The sequence below is a fragment of the Ptychodera flava genome, chromosome 12 (genome assembly GCF_041260155.1).
Source record: "Ptychodera flava strain L36383 chromosome 12, AS_Pfla_20210202, whole genome shotgun sequence".
Taxonomy (NCBI): domain Eukaryota; kingdom Metazoa; phylum Hemichordata; class Enteropneusta; family Ptychoderidae; genus Ptychodera; species Ptychodera flava.
Genome location: NC_091939.1, coordinates 14276940 through 14289177, shown reverse-complemented (window position 1 = coordinate 14289177; position 12238 = coordinate 14276940). Strand labels below are relative to the sequence as shown.

Genomic DNA, 12238 nt, shown 5'->3' with positions numbered 1-12238 from the left:
CGGTACAGAGACAGGAAGAGTAGCTTTTCCGTTTAAACTAATGGGCTAAAATGATATATTCTCACGCAATGCGAGATTAGAGAGTTAGGCTGTGCAGATCACTATTGTCTGCACTCCGAATATCACCCATTGAGTTGCTGTTGCTATAGGAGCACACATTTCATTTGAAGTAAAATCACAAAACCATATTTTAAGCTGCGCATAGTCGCATGAATACAGGTGTGGCACTTCTGACCCGTGCAATGAAATGGTTTCAATTTCAAATTTCAGTATTTATAATAAAAATACTGCACTAGTCTTTTTTTCTCCTTTTCCCTGTTCATTTTAACTCGGGCTATACATTGTATGACAATTTCACAACTCCACACATTCATGAATGAGATTAGTTCTCAATTTATGAAAGCAATTTCGTGAGTTGTGTAATTATATCGCGGCGCTGCGCCGACAAAATGGGTGCAAAATTGCATAAACGACATTAATAACACAGCGTCTGTGCGATTTTAATCCAATCAGAGTATTCTAGTGATTTTTAATAATGGTTCGTAAAATACGACTTTTTTGGCAGCAAGGCCGAGTCGAGCGACCAAAACTGCATACGACAACCATACATATTTAGTTAACGTCAATCAAAATGAAGGCTGAATTTCCCCTTTCGTATTATGGACTGGTCATGAAGGCTGAATTTCCCCTTTCGTATTATGGACTGGTCAAAATTTACGCCAAAAAAAAAGAAAAGCTGGGTTCAGTTAATTTCGCACTGACGTCGCCGAAATATTGAAATGAACCAATGAACCAATCAAAACCAATATTCTACAGTAATTTTGACGTTTTTTGTATATCAGTCTAGCCTACTTACAAAGAGTGTATAAAAAAGCCTGCAAAGAAGTGTTTCCTGCCTTTGACGCATTAAAACGTTAGTTTTGATTACTTTCCTGAATGTAGTCTTGCAAATTATGTACGCACAACTTAATTTTGCGTCAGTTATCCATAGCGATTTCCGGGTATAACCATTGATGGCGCCGTTTGCATTGAAATATCAAATACAGAGTTGCTGGACAAAGACACTATTTAATTGCCATGGTATTTTTCTCGATTCTGACAGAAAAATATTATTGAAAAGACAAATACGATCGAAGTCGGAAAGAAGTCGCATTTTCTTTTATTAACATGTAAAAAAGATGCTTGGGTTTCAAAGAAGAGAGCCTAGCACAATCACGGCCCTTCCAACGTGGTACAATTATTTCTCGCATTACATTAAAATCTTAACATAAGATATACCTGGTGTTTAAGACCGCCTGTCAGTTAAAATACTTGCTACTTGGTAATGTGGCCTTGTCGCTTATGGCTAGTGACGACCATTTTTGAATCTGCATGCAGGTTTAGGGAACTCGTACCTCAAAGCGGGAAAGTCGCTGCTTTTTGACATGTATTTGTGTCAAGAGAAAATGAAATATAGTTATTTTTTAAATACCAAGCATTAACTAAAATAATCTTGGTGTACGATTGTCATTAATATCACACTTGTGAAAAATGTAACCTCGCTGTACTTTTAATTTCAGTTTCGATCCATTATTTGCATAATATTTCAGGAAGATCCCATTTTTTTCTCCTCTGGGCAGCAGGCCAACCTGGGGCAATTTTTCTCATAGCACTTTTCAGCTTTTTTCGAGGTGCCAAATTACAACTGACTTCTGATATAAAATGCGACGCACTCAAAAACCCTGCATCAAAGATTACCAGAGACTTCGTCTATTTGAAGAGCAGACACAACTAGGAAAGTGCAGAAAGTGCGGCTTGAATACTGTACTCTAAATTTCATTAGTTGGGTCAGGCGAACTGCTCTCCGAAGTCACACAAAATGGGTTTGATCGAAAACAAGGATTGTCACGAGGCGGAAGTTATAGCTCATTGCTTGCACATTGTCGGACAGTCAACTCCAAATTTGCCACATCAGAAACTGGTTGGAGAAGATAAGTGACGTGCGAGTTCCTGTTATTCAACTTTTACGATTGATATTGATGGATAATCAAACTGACAGAGAACGAGACCATCACATATATTATGAAGTTCTGCGACACGCTCTTTACTAATTTCCCGATGTACGCCACGATCAATTTCACTTGCTCTGTCGAGGTTTTGGATAAATCTACGCGTTCGTCGATACGTGAAAATTCTATTTGTTTGTGTCTCGTGCTAATGGGATTGACTAATTAGAAAGGTGAACAGCTAAAAGTCTCACAAATGGACTGTGACTATGGCAACGGCGGTTTGTCGCAATCTCTGGTCAGAAATAAGTGCCTTTGACAGGGTGCACTCCCCTTCACCAACTTGCTCGGAACACGAAACAGTCACGAGGTGGCGCTCTTGAAGAAAGGCTTTCATCACTGCCACTGCCGACTCCCAAAGCACAAGTGGTGCAAAAGAAAGACAAATAGCAACAAGATGCTTCCAAATCAGAAAGCAGACGATCATATATTTCTCCAACACTTAATATATCTTGATAAAGATTAGTTATCTTTTGTATTTTTCTTTGATTAAGAATACATACACAGCTACACACACAGTGTAATTTAAAATACTTTTATTTGCTGACAATATCATTAGTTTTGGTAATTTTGTTTCAAAGCTCCTCGAGATGCAAAAATTTGATTTCAGGTAAACCCACAGTCCAGTAAAATGCTGCAGAGCCATTTGAGAATGCGCAAGAATGTCTTCACAACTGCTAGAAACTCTGACAAGGTGGTATTTTTGTGGGTTTTTCGGAAGCATTTGAATCAACCAGTTTGGAACTTTACCATGTAGTTTACGTCCTCAAGAGAGAAGAGCAACATGCTTTATTTACAAAATATACCTAAAAGAATCAATGCTGTTACTCTTCATCCACCAAAAAAGGACTCTATAAAAAGATCCTGGCAAAACATGCTTTCAGTCCCACTCTAGTATAATTCTTTGGTATCCCATGTTAAAATAAAATGTACAGTGGCACCTGTCCTTTGGTGAAATCCCTTTAGAATGAGCCGGTGTCTTTGCTAGTGAGGTGTCCTGATCAGAGAGATGTTTGTAAGGACGGGTTGCACTGCTTTCTGTCCGTCAACAACCAAGCATTCTGATTGGTCTGCAGAAGAACGATACAAATCAGACGACACAAGCAGTTGCTTGTGGCTATTTGCACTCTATGTATGACAGCGTGCTCTCTGAATTGTAACGTTTCTGAACTTTTTAAATCAATTTAGGAATTTCTGATATCATTATGTCGGCCATATACTACCAGTAGTACATGTAATATGTGAAAAGTAACATGCATTTATGGGAACTTTCTATGGTCAGTTTAATCCCAATTTAGCTTGAAGAGCACTGTGATGCACATTGGTCGCTGAGAAACAAATGCAATCCTAAACCCACCATAATTTCCCTGGCCACATTTTATGACTTGATTTTTTCACACTCTCCGGCATCCTCTTGGAGTAGTTGTACCTTGAGTTTATTGCAGTCTGAAGCATGACACCAGCATCATTACACACATTGGTATATTTCAGGCAACATTGAAAAGGCCATCATCTGCAATGAGTTTAAGTTGGTAGCAGAGAATTCCCCATGATATCGCATGCATGATGAGTACTGTCATCTCACCAACTCCCTCATGATACCAATTGATGAACCTCTGTACCCAGAACCAAAGTGATTCCTGTAGCGGAGTGAAAAAAGGAAAACTAAAATGAATCGAAGCCTAAATAACAATTGAAAGACAGAAATCTTTTCAGAAACAGTACATCTTCATTTGTTTTGCGGTAAATACATTGTGACAGGCAATGTTCGCCTTGTATTCTCATTATGAGATTCATTGCTATGAAAATGTGAGTGACCTAGTATCAGTACATTATGAAATGAATGTAGTCTGGTTCCCTGACCCATTTCCCCGGTAGAGGGCGTGGGGAAAATAGGGTCAGGTACCGGGTAGCCATCTTGAACAGAATTTTGTTCAAGATGGCGGAGGTCTGTCACCTGACAGAACATGCTACAACAAACATGGCTGCTACCATGAAAACGCCGGTCAAAATTCGACTGGATCAGAATTATGTTTGAACACTGGTATCCGAACCAAAAACATTGGCACACGAGATGGGAAACATAAACTGAAAGGATAAATCCAGAAGTACGGGGAAATAGAGGTGATTGAAGGCTGGCTGTGATATCGCAGCAGTACTTGTTGCGTGTATCGAACGCGCTAGGGTCATTGAGGTCATCGCCGACTGTGGCGTGACCCCAATGACCCGAGCACGTTCGATACACGCCACAAGTACTGCTGCGATATCACAGCTAATTGAAAGCAAACTTTGTTGGAACTGTGAACGACGATTGATTTCGATGGATAGAATGGTGTCCGAATTTCGTGAAAAATGCCAGGCATCATGTTGACGTTCTAAAAGTATTAAGAGGTGTGCTAAATCACAGTGGCTAAATCATGGAGGTAGAAAGTCTTTCTTTCTACCTCCACGGCTTTGTGGTACAAACAAGAAGTTGGTGTCAAGTGAGCCTGAAAGTGCGAAACCCAAGAAAGATGAGAAAAAGTTTACAATGTTTACTTTCATCCAATCACAACTTGTTTTATTTTAACCCAATAGCGTCCATTTTTACATTAGCCGGTACCTGACCCTATATTTCCCCACGCCCTCTACCGGGGAAATGGGTCAGGGAACCAGACTATGAAATGAATGGAGCACTTTATTACCACTAGGGGGCGCTATGACTTCACCACTGTCTACAAAGCCAGCTGTTCTTGTTCATAAACTACAAAACTACACTATTACACCATTCTTTGACTATGAAAGACTAGCAGTTTTAAGGTTAAGAATGCACTGATGGTTGCCTTTTGTTAATCTTCACAGTGTTGCCATTAAAACAATCAATAAACAATGAAGAAAAAATTCAAAACCAGAAGAAAATGACTCACCAATGATTGAGATAGTGGAAAAGTTTATACAGTTGGTTTCTCTTGTCAAATCCTGGTGCCTTGGGTATAAGGCTGTGATACGCCGAGTAAAAAGCACCGCCAAATCCATCAAACATTCCAGCAATGCCAAGGTCAAACTCATGGTGACCATAAAAAGTGGCTGGGTCAAAAATCACTGCAACATGTAAAGAATGGAGAAAAAGCACGATTGATACACAGTGGGATCGGAAATCTTGATTTTACAGAACCTTTATACTCAAGAGAACTTTTCTGAGTAAACATGTGATGATTGAGAGGACTAACTTATCAGGTAGGTACTCCCATATGTTTCTGAATTACCCTTATAGTTTTGAACTCTTTCATTACACTCTCACTCATTTCCCTACTTGTAAGTCCGGCTATATAGCTGTAATTTTTGACAATATTTTCAGTTTTGTCTCTGAAAATACATGTGTGCATCTCCTTGTTCTTCTCTCAAAGTATTTAGCCTTACAAAGACAATTCATTGTGTAGAATAAGCAATGTTATGGCTGACACTGACAGATAAATTCTAGTCAGGACTAGAATTCAGTTTTCAATGATACCAAATTGCATGTAAACATTTGAAGGTCCTCTGAAAACACAGATACTGTAAACTGTTGCTTTTCACCAGCTCTATCTGCTGTAACATACCAGGGCAAGTAAATGAAAATACATGTAAGTTTTGGTTCAATACTGCTTGTCACTGACTTTGCAGATGGGGAATACGGTGGTTTCAATCGGGTTCCAAGTCACAATGTATTGTACCTGGTCACCTAGCGGAGAAGCCACAGACAAAACCGCTCAGCCAAATCCCCAAGTGTAAGGAAGTGTTACTACCTGTCAAAAATATGGTTACAGTGTTTCTTTGATGCATATAGTCAAACCATACCTGGTCCTTCATCCGTTCCAGACGCGTTTCCGCCCCAGAGATCTCCATGAAGCAGGGCTGGTTTGATGTCCAGGCCTTTGAAGAAATCAGGAATTTTTAACTGAAGTTTGGACCACAACTCTATGGCCTCCCTATCTCCCCGCTTTTTTTCAATTAGCTCAAGCTGCCGTCCAAGTTTCTGGCGAGTGTAGAATGTCTAATGATTGGAAGATGAAATAGGACTGTGTTAAAGGGGTTTCAATTCAAAGGGACGCGTTCATTCTTTCACAGTTGTTTCCTTTTCTCAACTTTTTACCTTATCTCCTCATAAAATCTTCAACATTTGGCCTAATTTTTTTGAGCAACTATAAAATTCTGCCAGTAAACTTACTGTGTGGACATTGAAATTTTGCTGATGTATGATACACTCTGTTGCATTTTTTTCGTAATTTTGACATTATGAATAACAATTATATCATTATCCATATATCATGAGATTACTGCAAAAACGTGACCTACAAAATGTGACCTATCACCAAATATGGAGCACAATTATTTACTTACTATCCAGTCATCCTGCCAGTCATTGTTTTGGGGTATGTAGCCACAACAAGTTGCTTTATGGAAGCCAAACTTGCTGACATAGCCATCCTCACCCCCACTTCCAACTCGGCTAGATTCTGTTTGCTGCTTTTTTCCCAACTCCTCATTGTGCAGGTGCATTCTGCAAACCAAGGCCTGAAGTTATTGTCCGGCTAAACCTCACTGATAAACTCAGAAACCTGAGTTAACTCCTGAAAGTTGCGCTTACTTGAGATACATGAAAAACAAAAGATTTCACAGATGTAAACACTAACGACAGACCAAAGATTTTTTTTTATTTGTTGCTATTAACATTGTTACTCTTTCTACATTGTTACATAGTTGATTTAATGATTACATTTTTTGAGGGTTTCATTTACACAGAAAACCATCTGTCTAGTTTCTAACTATGATTTCTGATTTCATGAACAGAAAGGTTCCATTCATGCATATTTCATTTGTTACCTTCAGGACGACACACTTACTTGGCAAACAATTCACCAAGTTTTGCATCATGTCTTCCTAGACCTTTCATGTCAATGTGCTCCATGATGAGAATAGCTCCGGTTCCATGGTCAAGGACTTTGTACGGTTTTGGGACTTTGACAGTGTTTGTGGCAAGGATGGCTTGCAAGCCCGCCATTTCACCATCAAACATGAGTCGAGCCTTTGTGGACACAAAAAAAATTAATACTGAGCAGAAGTGTATTATGTTGAAGCGTGAGATTATTCCCCCCCCCCCCAAAAGAAAACAGAATTTTCTTGTTCATTGCATTGTCTATGATAAATATTCCATCTGACTATGCCCTACTTCATCTCTGTTTTACCACTGGGTGGTAAGCTTGCAAAATCATGATCGATGACTAACAGTTTTGCACTGGACTGCCAAAGTTTATTGTTTTGTTATTGTTCTGTTGTTTTCAAGGCTTACTGGGTCACATCACAATCTGTGTAAGAACAGTAGCATGTGACCAGCTGAAGTTCAAGATCACAGTACAAACACAAAAGGTAGCAGAAGTGACTTTCAGTGACCTACCCCACTCTCAGAGTTCATTTTGACGAAAAGTTCACCATATTTGTCAGTTTCATAGCTCTGTCCAGAGCTGATGCAACCACCTCCCCCAAAACCAAATGACTTCACATGATTGCAGCTAAGTTCTTTCTTGAGAATAGATTCCATGTTGGATTTAACTGTTGGTGGCAACGTGGCAAGCTTATTACGACTTATCTGTAAGATGAAGGAAAGTGTGATCATTCCAGTTAAAGTAAAAGGTGCCTTGGGAACAGAGAGTCGGACTCTAAAATTTCTACAATTCTTTTCTGATCTACCGCTTGTGGGGGCTCACTCTTTAGTGAAAGAAAAACTTTCACCAGCTTAGTTTTTCTAAAATCCAAAAATTTATTTTGCCACCATAGAGTTAACACAGGAATAGCGGCCATTTTGAATTTCAAATATCGCAAAAAGTTGGGTAATTTGTGTCGCTTGTTCCAAACTTTGCACGGTGACCCCGGTTTTTATTGTTGATTTGGTAAGAGAATGCTTGAAAGTTTTATTCAGGAAAGTTTGAGCAAAAGTTTAAGTCTTTCACTTTCAAGGCGCATGCTACCTTTATTTCATATATCATGTAATGGTAAAGTGTTTGTCATCGATTGTTGATACAGACTTCAAAACTCAATCATATCACCCAGATTTCCTCATATGCAAACGGATAGGAAATATCTTACACATTGGTTGAGAAGCTTCCATGACAAAAGAGATGCTCAATAAAGACACCCCTGAATATGGCCTCGGGATAAACGTTGAGGTAGTCTATTATGTCCGAGTGTCTAGCGTGACCCCGGGATAACCTCGACGCCTGCACAGCAGACGGCAAAGGGCATTCAAGTTCACTGGTCGAAAAAGGGCATGTCGACGCGTAAACTGGGAAAGCTCTGCTTCGACTAATATCGTTCGCATTCAATATCGGGTATCAAACACGCCTTAGTGTAACGGCTATCATTAGGGAGCGTTCAGTTTTTACGGCCTGGGGGGGGGGGGCGGCAAAAATCTTGTCGCCGGTGTCCAAAAAAATATAGACCCCCCCCTGCATTTTTTGTGAAAAAATGATGAACCCCCCCCCCTTTGTCAGACGAAAAAAATTGATGACCCCCCCCCCCCCCCCCCCTGAAAAATAACCAAAACCCATATGTCAAATTTACCCGCATGGTTTGGATTTGAACTCCGGTACGCGGCGCACTTTATTCGATGCCAGTGCACAAACTTTTCAGCCACATCCATTGAAACGCTGTTAATTAGGAGGACTGTAAGGCAATTTTTAACTTCATTTCCATAGACAACTCATGTCCATGGACATTGTATAAAGTAAACTTTATCGGAGTGGTTCGCCAAAGGCAGCCCTCCGGTTAAGAGGGTCATGGGCCATTACGTAAAGTCCACTTTATTCTAGTGGGCCACCAAAGGTGGCCCGCCGTTAAAGAGGGTCGATCATGGCTATTGCATAAAGTAGACTTTACTGGACAGGGCCGCTGAAGGCGCGCGGCCATTACCATTATTCAGTGCGTGATCCCAGGGGTCCCTCAAAAATGTTTCTAATACAAGCCGCGGCTTCAGTTGGGAATTTTACGGTAAGATTGCCGTGGGGTATTACATAAAGTCAATTTATTGTAGTGGGCCGCCGAAGGCGGCTGCCGGTAAAGAGGGTCGATCATGGCCATGGCATAAAGTGAACTTTATTGTTGGTATTATGTTTTTGAAAATGTGGTGACCCCCCCCCCCTTTCCTACCAGTGAATAAGCGATGACCCCCCCCTTTGCAGATTCCAAAATTATGATGACCCCCCCCCCTGGATTTTGCCGCCCCCCCCCCGGCCGTAAAACTGAACGGTACCGTATATTATTATAATAAAATGCAGGATCGTATTGACCAACAGTGTACATGTTCACTGTCCTCACACAGCTTTTCGTTTTGATTCTGCCGACAGTAAACGGTGACAGTGCGGTTGTTTGTAAATACATGATAAACTGCACTGTCACATAAAAAATAGAATGCCTACCCATAAAAAGGGGTCTCTGGTTGCTTCTTACCTCAAAGCTTTGCTTGTTCCGTGTGACTCGGCATGAAAACAACCTTACGAGCATAAATGACTTGGCCTATAGCCTGCATCATCCGGTCTGCATGATATGGCCCGAAGAGTGACCGCACGACTGCTAGTGTCGAGCTCAGAGTTGAAAGGTCAGCGATCACAATTTCTGCCACATGAGGGCGGACTACATTTTAGGCGGTTGTGCGATTTGGCGGTGGACAGGCATATGGCATGCCATGCCTGTCCACCGCCAAATCGCATGGCACAGAGGAAAGAAACAGGCTAGCAAAATGACCAACATTACCATAAGCTGCAACTTTATGTGAATTTTGTTCCGTTTGTACATGTAAAACAATTTATTCTCTGCATCCTAAAATCATGTTGGAAGACCAAGTTTTCCACTTGTCAACACAGCCTGTCGATTTATGCCAAGATTGAGGATAATTCGTCAACAATGGCACTGCAATACACTGCACGATGCATTGCGTTGAGAAGATGCCGTGCAGAAGAAATTTTTCTGTGGCGAAATTGTGAAAACATCAAAAAGTTACCACTATGAATATTGAAGAATTTACGTTACTTAAAGCGCAGTGGTCGTCGCGCTGCGCGTGCGTGATTTTTTTGTTGATAAACATAAATTTTTGTAAACATAAGTCTTCTCAACTTCAATAGGAGTGAGATGGGAACAGTCCCCACTTCTGTTAAGGCCTTTGTAAGACTCAACATCATGCAATAGTAAAATATTAAGATCGAAAACGAACTTCAGTGGTGTATTTCTATCTATAAACTCGTGTAGAGCTACGAACATCGGGACACTACACTCAGCACATGTCGCTGAGTTTACTGCACGCAGACACAGTGAACAAAAAGGTTTGATCGCGCGCGATCACGTTGGTTGTACACGATGCTATGTACAGTACAGTGAAAATACATAACTAAAATGATCAACGTTGCCTATATATGTAGACCAGCAACAATTTAGCACAATGCCTAACACAAAAATTACACTCAAGAACATGATCGGCAAGCCAGAGCAGGACACGAGAGATGTTGTTGGGAGACGGTCACCGCGTTGACGTACACGGATATAGAGAATCCGGTCCCACAACGTACCGGCCAGCGACGGCTTGGCCCACAACCAACTGTTGATCACCATGTCTTACTTCTCCTAGTATTACGTGGTAAGAAATAGTAAAATGACAGGAAACAATAGACAAAACGAGCGGTTTTTCGCGGCATTGGCAGGAAAATTGCACGGCTACACCGTGCATAGACGTATCGAGAGATCCTGTGCCCCGGCCCTGTGCACGGTCATGGCAGTGATCCAACCGCTAGCTGGTGTAGGCCTACCGGTGATGGGCAAACGTCGTTGTTGTACCTCCTGATTGCCGGGTAGGTCTGAATCCTTTTTCAAGTGAGATAACCCCCACATAACAAGAAGACCTATGAAAGGTCCTTCGCTTGACTTGATACCTGTACTCGGAATTCTCGTTTGCACCCCAAAACGGGTAAACTTTGTAGTTGAGTTGGATTCTCCACAGCCAAGTGAAGCGCGCCATATACCCGGTTTGACACGGACGTTCATACAGAGCACGGAACGGAACAGATGCAGAGATGCTTCTTGCTGCAGCGGGCATTGCTCTGCGAGCTTTAGATTTCTGTAGTTCGGGTTGTTGTTTTTGTACTCCTGTCGGGCCTCTTGAAATGAAAGCTCTCGTCCTTGCTAGCGATGTCGAAAACTAGAGCCCGGTCGTTTATAGTCTGTTGGCGTATACATGTGTACATGCGTACGTCTCGCTCTATGGCTCGAGCGATAACAGTAGCCGAGCCCCATTCAACTGATTCAAGAAAATCATGAGCAAATGTGATCTCAATCCAGCGTGCAATTATTGTTCAATATTCAGCAGATATTTAACTTAGATTAATTGACCTTTTATCGCGTGTTACATTTGGTTAGTTGGTATGCTTGTGACAGATCAGCCGCCATTTTAACAAGCGGCAATATCGCAAACATTACAATCAACCCGTAACATGTGCGGCGTTCTTGGATTTGTTTACAACAGAGGGGGACCCCCTCAGGAGGATGCGCAGCGCGACGACCACTGCGCTTTAAGTCGCCTGTTAATAATTAATCATGAAATCTGAAGTCTATACATCATAGGCTCACTTTGCAATGTGTATGACCACAATGCATGAGCAATGTACAAATATACATGCTCATGAAGAAATTTTTGTAGATTGGGTGCTCTTTGATAGACTCCTGCTGCGCAACCATAGGAATACATGGTAGGCTGTTAATAGTATTAGAACAGTTTTCATGCCAAGCTGTAAAAGCACACAGCATGTAAAATTCCCCCTCCTCCCTTCTCTCTAGTTTTGTACACACAGACACCATTATATGAAACTCTGCATTCAGCTAACTTGATATTAAAAGCACAGGTAGTGAAAACAATCATAATATGTTACAGCTACATGTACTGACTCTCTAACTGATACAAACACATGGTCAAAGCTTCATAAGCACTACCCATTGATAACCAATAGGCCAAACCCGGAATTCGAATCTACCACGGTACAAACAAAGCCATGTGCGCAAACGCGCACAGACGTACGTGTATTTCCATACGCGTTCAGTACACATGTGGGTTTGTTTGTACCGGCATCACGTGATTATTTGGGCGTACTGAGTATGTGGAACGGCGTATGCATCGCGTCCTTTTTATTCCGGAGTAG

At 41.3% G+C, this 12238-nt stretch overlaps 1 protein-coding gene across 1 annotated transcript; it reads right to left on the bottom strand.

The window, feature by feature from the left end:
* Positions 1-2566: 2566 nt before the first annotated feature.
* On the bottom strand, positions 2567-9663 carry LOC139145086 (ketosamine-3-kinase-like). The gene is made up of 7 exons (XM_070716033.1): positions 9507-9663; positions 7459-7650; positions 6908-7089; positions 6405-6564; positions 5862-6057; positions 4952-5126; positions 2567-3685 (listed from the first exon to the last, which is right to left on the bottom strand). The coding sequence occupies exons 1-7, from the start codon at positions 9558-9560 to the stop codon at positions 3622-3624; spliced, it is 1023 nt and encodes a 340-aa protein (XP_070572134.1). The 5' UTR covers positions 9561-9663; the 3' UTR covers positions 2567-3621.
* Positions 9664-12238: the final 2575 nt, after the last annotated feature.

What these genes read in the sequence shown, in the direction of transcription:
- LOC139145086 (XM_070716033.1), bottom strand. Translation starts at nt 9,560, where the DNA reads ATGCTCGTAAGGTTGTTTTCATGCCGAGTCACACGGAACAAGCAAAGC. An exon ending in CTTGGTGAATTGTTTGCCAA is followed by an intron (nt 6,565 to 6,907) that starts GTAAGTGTGTCG and finishes CTTGGTTTGCAG; the next exon opens with AATGCACCTGCACAATGAGG. An exon ending in ACTGGCAGGATGACTGGATA is followed by an intron (nt 6,058 to 6,404) that starts GTAAGTAAATAA and finishes TCCAATCATTAG; the next exon opens with ACATTCTACACTCGCCAGAA.